General features: G+C 49.8%; 5 protein-coding genes across 5 annotated transcripts; 1 reads left to right on the top strand and 4 right to left on the bottom strand.

Annotated features, from left to right (window-relative positions):
- Positions 1-1567: 1567 nt before the first annotated feature.
- On the bottom strand, positions 1568-1856 carry EI90DRAFT_3129185 (uncharacterized protein; the record flags this gene model as incomplete). The annotated part of the gene is made up of 2 exons (XM_039064168.1): positions 1568-1620; positions 1664-1856. 2 exons carry the CDS (start codon positions 1854-1856, stop codon positions 1568-1570), a joined length of 246 nt encoding a protein of 81 aa, XP_038912018.1.
- Positions 1857-1861: 5 nt separating this feature from the next.
- Positions 1862-2723, bottom strand: EI90DRAFT_2196532 (uncharacterized protein). Its single transcript, XM_039052675.1, has 2 exons — positions 1979-2723; positions 1862-1921 (listed from the first exon to the last, which is right to left on the bottom strand). The coding sequence occupies exon 1, from the start codon at positions 2522-2524 to the stop codon at positions 2048-2050; it is 477 nt and encodes a 158-aa protein (XP_038912017.1). The 5' UTR covers positions 2525-2723; the 3' UTR covers positions 1862-1921; positions 1979-2047.
- An 817-nt stretch (positions 2724-3540) lies between these two features.
- On the bottom strand, positions 3541-4684 carry EI90DRAFT_3129183 (uncharacterized protein; the record flags this gene model as incomplete). The annotated part of the gene is made up of 6 exons (XM_039064167.1): positions 3541-3660; positions 3712-3789; positions 3855-4081; positions 4123-4453; positions 4527-4591; positions 4657-4684. The coding sequence occupies 6 exons, from the start codon at positions 4682-4684 to the stop codon at positions 3541-3543; spliced, it is 849 nt and encodes a 282-aa protein (XP_038912016.1).
- EI90DRAFT_3281912 (NADP-dependent oxidoreductase domain-containing protein) lies at positions 4657-6893 on the top strand. The gene is made up of 8 exons (XM_039066861.1): positions 4657-5053; positions 5115-5120; positions 5198-5326; positions 5552-5985; positions 6037-6123; positions 6190-6273; positions 6326-6485; positions 6682-6893. Exons 1-8 carry the CDS (start codon positions 5026-5028, stop codon positions 6846-6848), a joined length of 1095 nt encoding a protein of 364 aa, XP_038912015.1. The 5' UTR covers positions 4657-5025; the 3' UTR covers positions 6849-6893.
- Positions 6894-11102: 4209 nt separating this feature from the next.
- On the bottom strand, positions 11103-11582 carry EI90DRAFT_3019258 (uncharacterized protein; the record flags this gene model as incomplete). Its single annotated transcript, XM_039057330.1, has 1 exon — positions 11103-11582. One exon carries the CDS (start codon positions 11580-11582, stop codon positions 11103-11105), a length of 480 nt encoding a protein of 159 aa, XP_038912014.1.
- Between the last annotated feature and the right edge of the window lie 291 nt (positions 11583-11873).

Below are 11873 nucleotides of genomic sequence, written 5' to 3'. Positions count from 1 at the left end.
GACGGAGTCTGCTGGCTTGTGGTGTCGGGATTATCGGCTATACTGGATGGCTATGTACCTACAGTGTTTATGAACCTCCGCCTCTTCCACGTGCTCCGGGTCGATCGTGCTCCCTTGTTCTCTTGGGTGGTGCAGCATGGCGCCCGTTCTGTGGGTCGATTTCTGGAAGAGCGTACAGTAGGAAACCTAGCGATGGGGACGACCAAGGGTGGTGGATAGTGATGGAGGATCATGAGTAGGGGTGCCGTGGTTCTCAGAGAACCGGTTCGAACCGGGACCGAACCGAGAACCGAACCGTGCTGGAACTGAACTGTGGTTCGGTTTTGACCCAGTTCTCTGATGGTTCGGTTTTGGTTCTCTAAGTTAGGGGGAAAATGTGAACCGGTTCTGAACCGAACCGAACCATAGAACCGTAGGAATGTTATCATGCTCCAAACCTTACTAGTATCTTATGTCACACAAATGAAAAATGAGAGCGTGCGCAACATTGTGAGTCGCACCATTCATCTCCCAGAGTGTTGATTGTCACAGACTATTATCAGTTTCTTGGGTATCATTCCATATATGCAACCCGGTCTGCTGCCTTCAATACAGCCGGAAAAAAACAGGGCAAGGGTGTATATGCGCTGCCAATTGCCACTTCAGCTGATGAAGTTTCTGGTCTCTCTGGCCGTCTTTCAGCCAGCCAAGCTTGACAGGCTCAAGAAGTATCAAGCGATGATCCTTGTGGGGAACTTGAATGCTATCTCAATGACCCACTTGAACTGCCTGGAACGGACATCCTCGACTTTTGGATGGTGAGCAGCACCAGTATTTTGTCTCAACTATGCTTTAACTTCGAACTTATCTATACTAATTTTCAGAAAAAAGGCGCTACATATCCTGTCTTAGCCTCCATTGCCCGAGATCTGCTCTCGGTCCCAGCATTCTCTATTCCATGTGAAAGGGCATTTTCTGCCGCTAAACACACTGACACTGACAGTCGGAACTGTCTCACTCCCGAGCATCTCGGGGCTATTCAAATCGCGAAGGCTGATATGCAGCGTAACTACTTCAAGGAGAGGGAGGCAAGGAAGGCATTAGACGCAGCAAAGGTCCGAGAGTGGCAAGGTTATGAGGCAAATCTCATGATAGAACGCGCAGAGCGGGTGGGCCTCATTATGGACACTTAGAATGTTCCGCCGAAAATATAATATTTCATTGAAATTATCACATTTAACAAAGTTGGTTCGAACCGTTCCAGAACCGAACCGAACCGCAAGAGAACCAAATAATGGTTCGGTTCGGTTCACATACTGGTTCGGTTCTGGTTCGGCATTATCGTCAAATTTCGAACCAGTTCCGGTTCCGGTTCTCAAAAAATCGGTCCAGAACCAAACCGAACCGAACCGTGGCACCCCTAATCATGAGTAAGAGTTTGATGACAACATTGCACTTTCAGGGGAGTGGGCGTCGAGTGTTGGTCAGGTCAATGCCACAGCCTCAGGTTCGCTGGAGCTAATTATAATCGGTCAATGGCATAGCGCTTGGGCAAGCATGTCGAAATTAATTGCGAAGGGTACCTACGCTAACCACCAGATACTGGGCAAATGACAGCAACTTCTTCACCCTTGAAGTAAACTTCATTCACATCCGTTCATCTCAGCATCCACACTCCACGAACTCTCGTTCAAGACATCCTGTAGAGCAGGGTGACGTTCCACTGGAAGACGAGCGAGCTGACCGAGCGTGAGTGAAGTATCTGGGAAAGGAATCATCTCGGTGTGGAGACCTGTTGCGGATTGAGCAGCTGCAAAGTACAGCACAGTCACAAACTGGTTCCCAGTGTTCTGAGCAGCCGGCAAGGATCTGGACATGACCGATAAAACACGCTGAACTCGTGTCGATCTTTTGATCTAATTCGGAGTTTGTGGAAAAGTGTCTGAAATAATGAAGTTAATTACAATCAACTTCCTCTTTGGAGGCGCTGCGTGCCCACACTTTCATCGACCGATCCGCTGACTTCGTCATACAAAGAAAAGAGAAAAGGAAGTCTGACCTCTAGGTGCTAGTGCTCGTCATCACTCGCGTAAGATACCCACCCATCTATGTCCCAGCGTATCTCTACTTTCCATCCAAGAACCACGATCGGCGTCACACAAGTTGATATGAAAGATCGCCATTTCTCGTTTGGCAAATACGGGACCATTATCTTGAGCTCTTTCACGCACGGAAGTCCTTCAAGGCCCCGTTGGAGGACCATCACAATGTCGTCATCCGGAAGCTGGAAATAAGGGGAAACGATGCTGAGGTATTCAAGGCGCGGAAGGTCATGTCCAGTGAAAACGATGGCCTTTTCATCCAGTAGGTCCACAGATTGGATTGTAAGCGTGGAAACTGGACCGGTCGACTGCCCGAGCGCGGTCAATGCCCCGAGAAGTTTCCCATCCTCTTCACACCATATCAGTCTGACATCTCGTACCGGTCTGCCTGGGACTAGGGCTTTAACGACCTCGCATGGGCCAGTCAGCCCTAAGCTGGGCATTGCCACGGGCTTCGCTTCGCCGCGACTTCTTGGAGAAATCTGGAGATGTTGAAGGAGTCTTGTATATTTTCGGTGGGGTGGCGCGAAAGCTTTGTGCAGTCTTGGCGTGACGCTAAGCCGTAATTGTAAGATGTTGGGACAGAGCGTCAATACACTTGAGAGCAATCCCAAGTCTTATCAACGGTTCTAAAATTGTCAGTGCAGGCTCCGTGCAGAAGAAGCCTCGGTGTCTTCTTCGGGCGTATATTTCTCGGAGGGTCCAACCGGAAATTATGAGCGGGCAGGTCAATGAATAGTGACCACACAAACGATCCCCGCAATGGCCGAGCGATGATCGATTGGAAGAAACCCAGTGCGATCGTATCGTCCTCAAGTGAAACAATGCGGTACATCGCACGTTCAGCGACCGCTTTCCAGTTCCTGTTGACACGTGTCATGGCGTAAAGATCTGCTTTGCGAGTGATATATTCTCCCAAATCTCAAAGGGAAACTTTGAACGAAAGGTTGGGTCCACTGCGTGAGGAATAGCCTGTCAATGATATCAAGCATTAGATCTGACTTTATCATTCACGATGGATGGTTGGGAGCGAAACATTCGTTTGATAGCAGAACGGAACTACGAAGGCAAGTCAGTCATGAACAGTCACCAAACCCAATCCATACCTGATGGTTCATCCTGAACACTTTGCGCCAAAACTCTGCCTCAGATAGCTGCAGAGAAGGGAGGAGTAAGAGCGTCGAAAAGTCAGGAAGATGAGGATCGCAGCCGGCAAGACACAGGCGTGGCCTATGGATAAGAAGCGTACGGCTTGTATATATAATCCAAGTAGCGTGTAACTTGTGGTAAAAGCAAGCCACAGCCGGTTGGCACCGGTACGCAGCGACGCGAGCTGTATGTGTCCTCCAGCCATGGACGACTAGGATACAATATTGAATCTTGATACGTTGCAAGCTTGATTGACGTAGTTTACAGGTACACACAACCGTCAAACCAGGCTATAAGTGGGGACTCGGATTCATGGAGGTTCATTGGGCACGCGGGCGAAGGTACACATTGACGTATCCAAATCTTCGAGAAATTCAATCTCGCGAGCAGTTAAGTTACCGGTCTCAATGTTCGTGCGAGAGTGAAGTCCCTAAAAATGCATTACTGATGAGATGTTTGATGCATAATTGAGTGAAAATACCTTCGTTGGGGCAGCAATGTTTAACGGCGCTGTTGGCATGCCAAACTGGAGGCCTGGATTCAGCTCCCATGTTCGATTCTGCATCAAAAAGAACGCATCAAATACCATCCCAAACCAAAACAAGCGTCTAAGCAAGGACTCACAAGGTTTCTTTTAGGTTCCGCGGGGAGCTCCCAGTCCAGTGACGCAGGGGAAGTCGCGCGCGACTCTGATGCGGAGCCAGAATCGGAAAGGAAACCTTGAAAGCCTCTTCCAACTGTTTCTACGAAGCTAAGTCGTACACCACCCTGGTTCAGACGATTAAGTTCGCCGGTGAAGTCGAAGTTTTTCTTGCCAGTGTCGTCCTCATGCACATGGTCGCCTTCTTCATCTGAATATGTTTTCATAACTGATCCCAGACGGCGCAGTGACCGTGAGGGAAAAATGAGGGCCTGGCAATGAACCAGGAGAGGAGTTTGAGTCCGAAGTTGTAACCGGTAGAGACGAGTGAAGGTGGCATAGGGGGCTGAGGGATAGAAAGCGTATCATCCAACGATCGTGTTGTATCTTGGTCGCGGCTAGGACGCACAGTTTTCCGAGTCACACGTTTGGGCCCACCCCTTCGCCTCCAGGGGTAAGAGGTATATGAGTTGGTGCTACAGGTGTGGCGGTCGTGAGCTGAATCGATGGAACGATCCGAGCGAGCAGTTGCCGGAGTAAGCAACGCGACGACGGCAACGTGCCTCAATGCCGGGTACCTCAGCTGCAAATACATAACGTCAGAATAATAGGTCTCGCCATCACAAGTGGATATCTCACCATTTTTCTGGTCCCACGGCAGCGTGGTTGCTGGGGTGAGCACCGCGACGGCGGCAGTGTGCCTCAGCACTGGGAGCCTCAACTGTAAATATAAGTGCACGTTGATGTCAGAATAATAAACATCGCGATCCTAAGCGAGTATCTTACCATTTTTCTGAACCAATAGCAACGCCATTGCTGGGTCATGCAGCCTGATGACAGCAGCATGCCCCAGCGCGGGGAGCCCCAGCTGTAAAGTACGATAATGTCAGAATAACAAACCACACTGATTCTAGGTGCAATATCTCACCGTTTGTCTCGGACCCAGTTGCTGGGGCACGGGCACGCAATGGGGCGCCAGTCAGGCGGATGGCAGACGCGGCAATGTCCGCTACCTTATTGTGTCGGCCTAGACTAGTGGGGTGATGGACATCTGGTCCAGTAATTTGCCTATCCTTGTCTACCCTCGTCTGTCCATCCATCCTTGTCTGGCCTCTCGTCCATCATCCATCCATCCCTTTCGCCCTTCCCTCAACAATGCTCCAGCCCCCCCTCGAGACCGTCAGTTCGCACTTTATCGTTGCCACATGTTATCACCCAGCTAATGTATCTTCTGTCATAGATCAACCTCGGTATGCATCAGCTCCTTTACACGCCTCTCAAGCCGACGCATGCCAAACTTATGCTCACACCTGGTCCAACTGATCAGGGCCCCTCACCGTCCCTCGCATCTGGATCGGGCTCTGGCAATTGTCATCTCCTGCATGGGGCACTGCCCCTGTGTCCAGAGTCAAGTCGGAGATGAACCAGCACTATCTTCATGGATTCACGACTTTTGGTGCGCCGAGCACACCTACACCATCCGTGTTCACTCACTGAATCCACTGCTCTGTAGATATGGCAAGTATATTTTGACTCCTATCTCTTCAATCCTAGCGTTTGTTCATCAAAAATATTCTTTACTTTGCGTGTCGGCGTCGATTAGGGTACGAACACTTTGTTTCACCGTGTACCTCGTGTTTTTTTTTTCCCTGATTCTCCTATCCGTCTCCTACGATCACAGCCGACCACTATGGCTCTGCAGAGTTAATCTTTGGCCAATTTCGTCGAGCCTTATTGTCAGCGGATAACAATATCTTCGGTGAGGATGAAATAACCTTTCGGCGAAGCAGACGACTGCCATTACATCCACCACTCTGCGCTACAAAATGGTGCATATTCATGGAATCTCACATCCCATACACCCGTTCCCGAGTAGAGGACGCTGTGCGTGAACGTATGCGCAGAACCATGGGGGACACGATTGACATACTTCAAGTACACTGGCAACATTACGACAACTCCGACTATGTCAATGTGTTCCGATACCTGGTTGATATTAAACGTGATGGCGAGCTCAAGGTCAGGGCTTTAGGCCTCGTCAACTTTGACTCTCAACATGTCAACGAAATCTGCGAAACTATCGGTCCCGGTGAACTTCTTACTAATCAAGTGCAGGTGGGTGACCAGTTTATTACCGCCGGAACTGATTGAGCCTATATCCACTAGTTCTCTTTAATCGATGTCCGGCCACTCTATGACATGGCCGCTGTATGTAAAAAACATGGCGTTAAGCTCCTGACATATGGCACATTGGTACGCCCGGCCTGCTTTTTTCGTGTTGATCATATCTAATCTAATGATTGGCGAATCACGTTTTAGTGCGGTGGATTCCTTTCTGATCCCTGGTTAGGGAAGCCTCAACCAGACCCATATAAGGATAAAATAACGCCATCTCAGCGGAAGGTAAGCTCAAAGCTCATCCTTGTCTCACCCATTTCGTTGATGGTTCGTTCAGTATCTCGATGTCATCACCGATGGATGGGGAACATGGGATCTCTTTCAAGCTTTGCTCACAAGCCTTCGAACGATTGCAGATCGCCATGGGGGCCTGAGTATTGCGAACGTAGCTACTCGTTGGGTGCTGGATCATCCTTTTGTAGGAGCTGTTATTGTTGGTAAGTGCTCCCAAGTTCCGTGCTCCAACATCAAGCTTCTTCAGTCTTTCATGTGGTTCTGGCTTCTTTAGCTGACCCCTCCCTTTTGGCCTGCTAATTCACGCATGGACGCATTCTTGGGTCCTTTCTTTGAGTCTTCCATACACTGATGGCCTCATGATCGACTTGAACTGACACACATGGACATCCACTGTAGGTGCCCGACTTGGAGTAGCCCAGCATCGTGAAGACAATGCCCGGACCATCATGACTAGTTTCCATCTAACGGCTGAAGACAATCAAATCATCTCAAACGTCTTAGCACGGTCCAATGGCCCGAGGCTCATCCACACGATGGGAGATTGCGGTGCAGAGTACCGTTAAAGCCAGACTCATACCAGAGTTAATCAATGTCGCCTTGACTGAAGTGTCCAGTCACAATGCCATAGATGCGACTCCAGTCAACAGTGAGGATGAGTCCCTAGTTCCCTGTGACAGAACCGAAGAATCTAGCGACCGTTTGAGCACCCAAGTCACCGATAAACCAAACATTTCAGTCTGGGACCAGCGGCGAGTCCCACGCTAGCGTGCATGGCGAAGTGGCTGAGCAACATTCTGTGCCTGAGTACGATGAAGGACATGGTAGTTCTGCCCAAGAAAGACCCAGACAAGGTCTTAAGCTTAAGCACGAATCGGAGTGCGGGCGATGAGCCAGCCCGAGTGCGTGAACCTAAGGGACCCAGCACATACGTCGCATAATCGCTCTGTTTGATGCCGTACGCGATCAGAGGGCTACAGTAAACCTAAATCCACCCCAACGCTTTGGTCTCACGTGAGTGTGGGAGCCAGCCACAATCGGACTGAACGACTGGCTCCCCCTTGTCTACTTTACTGCCTGGGAACCTTCGTACATGATGCGCACGTCTATTGATGTGTTCAGCCTCCAATGTCACCGTTTGATATGGTACAGACAGACCTTTGTTCCCAGGTTGTGACTCGATACTCTACTTATTGCGATAGTTGACATATTCGGTGAGCGCTCGTTTACAACCTTTGACATCATGCCTGACCCATGCAATGCCCTTGCCCTCCTTCCACAACGCTCTAGGATACTACACGAAGGCTCCCTCATTGTGTCCCACTGCCGTCGCATCTCTGGCGGCAATTCCCTTGACTGCAGCCACTTGTCTTTGAAAACTGTTCACGCAACCCCACATCTCATAACACCCTTTGCGTTCTGCCCAACCACCCCCCGGATATTTCTTAGGAAGTTTCTCTTTTGTATTTAACTGGAGACGACCAGAGACGTTCAGTGTGTTGCTGGTGTATCGTGGTTAAAGCAACCCCTTCAGCACATCAATCCTCCCCTTCAACACGCGAGGGAAGTGCCGACAGACTGCAATGGCTGACTTGCACATGACCTTGGTTTCAGCACTCTATAGACAACCTTAGTGCTGGTACGTAAAAAGTGGTTCAAAGACGTATCTGTTAGAATGGGCGGAAACAGACGACTCCGGAGTGGAATCGGAGACTTAGCGTGGAGGGACCTTGGCCTCAGCGACTCAAGCGGAGCGCTGTGCCATTGCTGTTTGTCCATTTGGTCCTTAATTTCACAGTAGGTGAGCAGGAAGTCTCTTGGGGGCATTTCAGGTCGATTTCGGACTAAAACCAAAACGAGTATGTACAAGCGCCGATATATATAATGGAAGGGGCAAAAGCACAAAGAGAACAAAGGGTGACCGAATCGGAACGAAGACGTCCGAACGGGAACAAAGGGTAGAGGGGGCGGAGCGGTACCGAAGGTCATAGGGCAAGACCTGTGATACGTCCGAAAGGAGGTAGAGAGGGCGAGGCCCAGAGGGGCAGGAGGATGAGGGGAAGTGGGGATGATGACTAACTGGCTAGAATAGAAGGAAGCAGTAGTCCAAATAGGGATGAGGGGGAATTGCGAGAAATACATTACAAAACGGCGAGAGTGCCGGAGGCGGTCCGCGAAGCTCGGGGGTTGCGGAGCTTACGGAGCTTACGGAGGCGGGGTTGGAAGTCCGAGGAATATTGGCAATGGTGTTTACGTAGTATGAGGTCACCAATGCAATGGACTAAGACTGAGGTGGAGTCAAAGTCCGAGGTAGGGACTATGACGGAGGCTCGGAGTAAGGTATGAACGGTGTCCGAGTGTGAAGTACGGAACAGCGGTGGAAGGTCGTAACTTGGCAGAAGGGTGGCGGAGGAGGAGAGAGGGGACAGGTAAGGAGGAGGGAGTGGCGGAAAGGAGAGTAGTCAGGTCCGAAGGTGAGTATCGGAACGGACGGGGAAAGGGTCGGAGAGGTAAGAGGAGGGGTGTGTTGCCAAGACCGAAGGTGAGTATCAGAATGGCAGCGGTAGGTTATGACTCCGGAGGTGAAGAGGGTGGAGGTCCGGAAGTCAGGTCGGGGTCAGGTATGCACAGATATGACAGTATCCCATCGTGTTAACATGGTGCCAACATTCAATAGCAAGGGCTGATTCAGGATTATGGAAGACCCTAATCACTGCCTCCGTGTTACCTGGGATCGCAGTGAACGAATGATCCCTGCCATCGCAAAAACGCAATATGGTAACCATCGCACACTTCTTCCACTTGTTTCTCCTTACTATAGGATGAGCAACGCTCTTACAAGGTACTCACGAATAAGGCGATTTGTTTGAAGGGTCAATTATACCATCATGTCATGTAACGTGGCATGGGATTACCCTGAGATCCCAACAGACCCCTCGTTCCTTCATCACGATTATTCTGACTATGATATGGATGCCGAGTTCTGGCTAGGGGAGAATGAATGGACATTGCATGCCCAGTTTGTACGGTGTAACGGGTCTATCAATCTAGACTCGAGGCTCAGGTCTAGGGGGGGTAGGTCTCTCTCTCTATCACTCAGGTAGGTGTGTTGGTCCTGCGAGTACGGTGCTGATACTCTGTCTAACCTCTAACTAACTGTCTGTACAGTTGTCATGGAAGAGTCCGATACAAATATAAAAGGAAAGTTGCATGCGTGAATGAATGAAAATAGTAGAGAAAATAAAGAAAATGTCAGATCTCCTCAACCACTCCACCAAATCCGACGATCTTGGACTCGTCAGAACCACCTCCACAGTCTCTACAACTCCTACTATTACCACAACTCACCAATCCTAGTCCCTGATGCAGTAGGGGGTGAAATGTGTGATAAGGGTTGGTTTGACCTGCACGGACTTGTCCCCACAACAACGGCATGATCCCCAGGCTGTGTTCATCATGCATTCGTTTGGCCCTACGTCATGGATGGATTTGGCTTTTCTTTTCTCCAGGATTCCATGCCTGCCATCACCCCTTATCGGACCATGACACACTTTCGACAAGTGTCCCCCTCATGGTTGCAAAGGATACACAATGAGTGGAACGTACAGCAAAATCACATCGACATATTGGAACAGCTATATACCAAGTTCCCTGGCCTGGCGTTGCCTGTTTCTTTGAGCCATCATTGGCACAACCCAAAGGAGATGGATGTCAGGGGACGTGCGTGCTCGCGCAAGATGCTCCGATAACCTAGTTGTGATTAAAGCTGGGGGAAAGGGATGTCCCCATCTTAGGGTCAGCTATATACATGTAGAGTCTGGCAATAAGGAAACCAAATGGATTGCCGATAGAATCACATGATCATAGAATGTTCCAGAACAATGCCGGAGATGATCTGGGTCACCGGGGCTTAGGTAAGCAGAGTAGACGGGAATTACCGGCATACTTCCCACACGCATACACGCAGCCGGCATAGGGTCCAGGGTCATTGCTGATCCCTGACAATGGACAGGTGGCTGAGCTACTTGGTGAATGCATGTCAGGACTTCCAGATTAAATTCACAATGGAAGAACTTTATCGATGGTTCAAGGATTTGCAAGGGTGGTGTCAGAGACCAGATTGAGACAAAGGAATGTCTCCGTGGCAGAGGGCTTCGGCCTCAGTGACTTATGCCAGGAGCGCTGTGCCAAGTAACACGTCCATGCCCTAACTTACTAACTGGCAACCAGAACTAACAGGGGGTAAACTCTAGTCAATTTTATGTAACCTATGTACAAGTTGAGTATATATAGTTACAATGAGGGTGGGCCTGTAAATGGTGGGGCCGAGCAGAGTGGAGCTAACGGAGTTAAACATTAGCCGATTGAATATTACCAACGAGTTGGGTTATGGGGTTAGCAGGATGGTAGGCGATAACCCAGAAATGGAAAGGAGGGATAGGCCTGAAAGGTGGACTTGCAGGGCAAGCGAGTGTATTGCCCAGCGGAGGTGGGAGTGCACTAGCGGACGTCAGAGCTGTCTGGAAGCCTTCAGGGCTCCATACTTAGGGAGGCATAGGTAATAAATTGAAAAGAGGGGGTGGTGACCATCGAGGGATACCGAGGTGATTGCAGAATATGGGAGCTCTGAGGTTAGTGAGGAAGGAGTGGAGGTAGTCTGGAGACTTCGGAGGTAGTGGAAGTCGATGGCCGAGTATGGATATGACAGGTGGATAGAACTATCGCATCGAATGTTCCTGGTCGCACTTACCATCATCACTGGCCATCGCCTCCTGTCGTTCCCTACCTCGAGGTCCATGCTGGGTGCAATCTTCAATGCTTCAGTGTCCTGCATCCTCCAGTGATGTGAAGGGCTTGTTTTGTTGAAGCTGTGGATAATTTTTGGCCATCCACTCCCTCATTCGGACCTCCAGTGGCTTTGGTGGTGCTTTTTGTTTGAGTGTGGCCAAGTGCGCTTTTTCTTCATGCCAGCTTGTTATTTCTGCCTTCTGTGAGTTGTTGAACACTTTCCACCGCTCCTTAGCCTCTTCCTTCCATCGTTCCAACTCTTGCTCATTTAATTTTCTCTGAGCATGCTCTGCTTGGTCCCTCAAGAAACCATCATGTGTCACAACTTGGCCAAATGTCCCTTTAATGCATCCACCATCCTCCTTCGACTTCTCTGCTTCTTCCCACGCTAAGAGCTGTGTCTGAGCTTTAGACACATACATTCCCCCTAATGCCAACTGGGCATTTGCCGCATCCACTGCATCAACAGCTCTCTCCACCAACACTTGGGCCTTCCGAAACTCATGCCGCATTTCTTGGTTTTCTTGCACTAATTCAAGGCAAGTCTTGGATCCTGAGTCACGATTGTCTGCGAGATCCCATTTAATTGGGGGTAGATGTCAGAGACCAGATTCGAGACAAGGGAGTGTCTCTGTAGCGGAGGGCTTCGGCCTCAGCGACTTCTGCCAAGAGCGCTGTGCCTAGTGACATGTCCGTGCCCTAACTTACTGACTGGCAATCAGAACCTAAGGGGGGGTAACTCTAGTTGATTTTATTACTGGAGTGTAACCTATGTACAAGCGGGATATATATATGGTTACAGC

The sequence above is a fragment of the Cantharellus anzutake genome (assembly GCF_015039405.1).
Source record: "Cantharellus anzutake strain C23 chromosome Unknown EI90scaffold_55, whole genome shotgun sequence".
In the NCBI taxonomy this organism is placed as follows: domain Eukaryota; kingdom Fungi; phylum Basidiomycota; class Agaricomycetes; order Cantharellales; family Hydnaceae; genus Cantharellus; species Cantharellus anzutake.
This window is presented reverse-complemented; position numbering and strand designations above follow the sequence as displayed.

Bases quoted from the DNA above. Each gene is read 5' to 3' on its own strand.
- EI90DRAFT_2196532 (XM_039052675.1), bottom strand. From the start codon at position 2,524: ATGCCCAGCTTAGGGCTGACTGGCCCATGCGAGGTCGTTAAAGCCCTA.
- EI90DRAFT_3281912 (XM_039066861.1), top strand. From the start codon at position 5,026: ATGCTCCAGCCCCCCCTCGAGACCGTCA. The intron at 5,986-6,036 runs GTGGGTGACCAG...TATATCCACTAG, and splicing joins TTCTTACTAATCAAGTGCAG to TTCTCTTTAATCGATGTCCG. The intron at 6,486-6,681 runs GTAAGTGCTCCC...CATCCACTGTAG, and splicing joins TGTAGGAGCTGTTATTGTTG to GTGCCCGACTTGGAGTAGCC.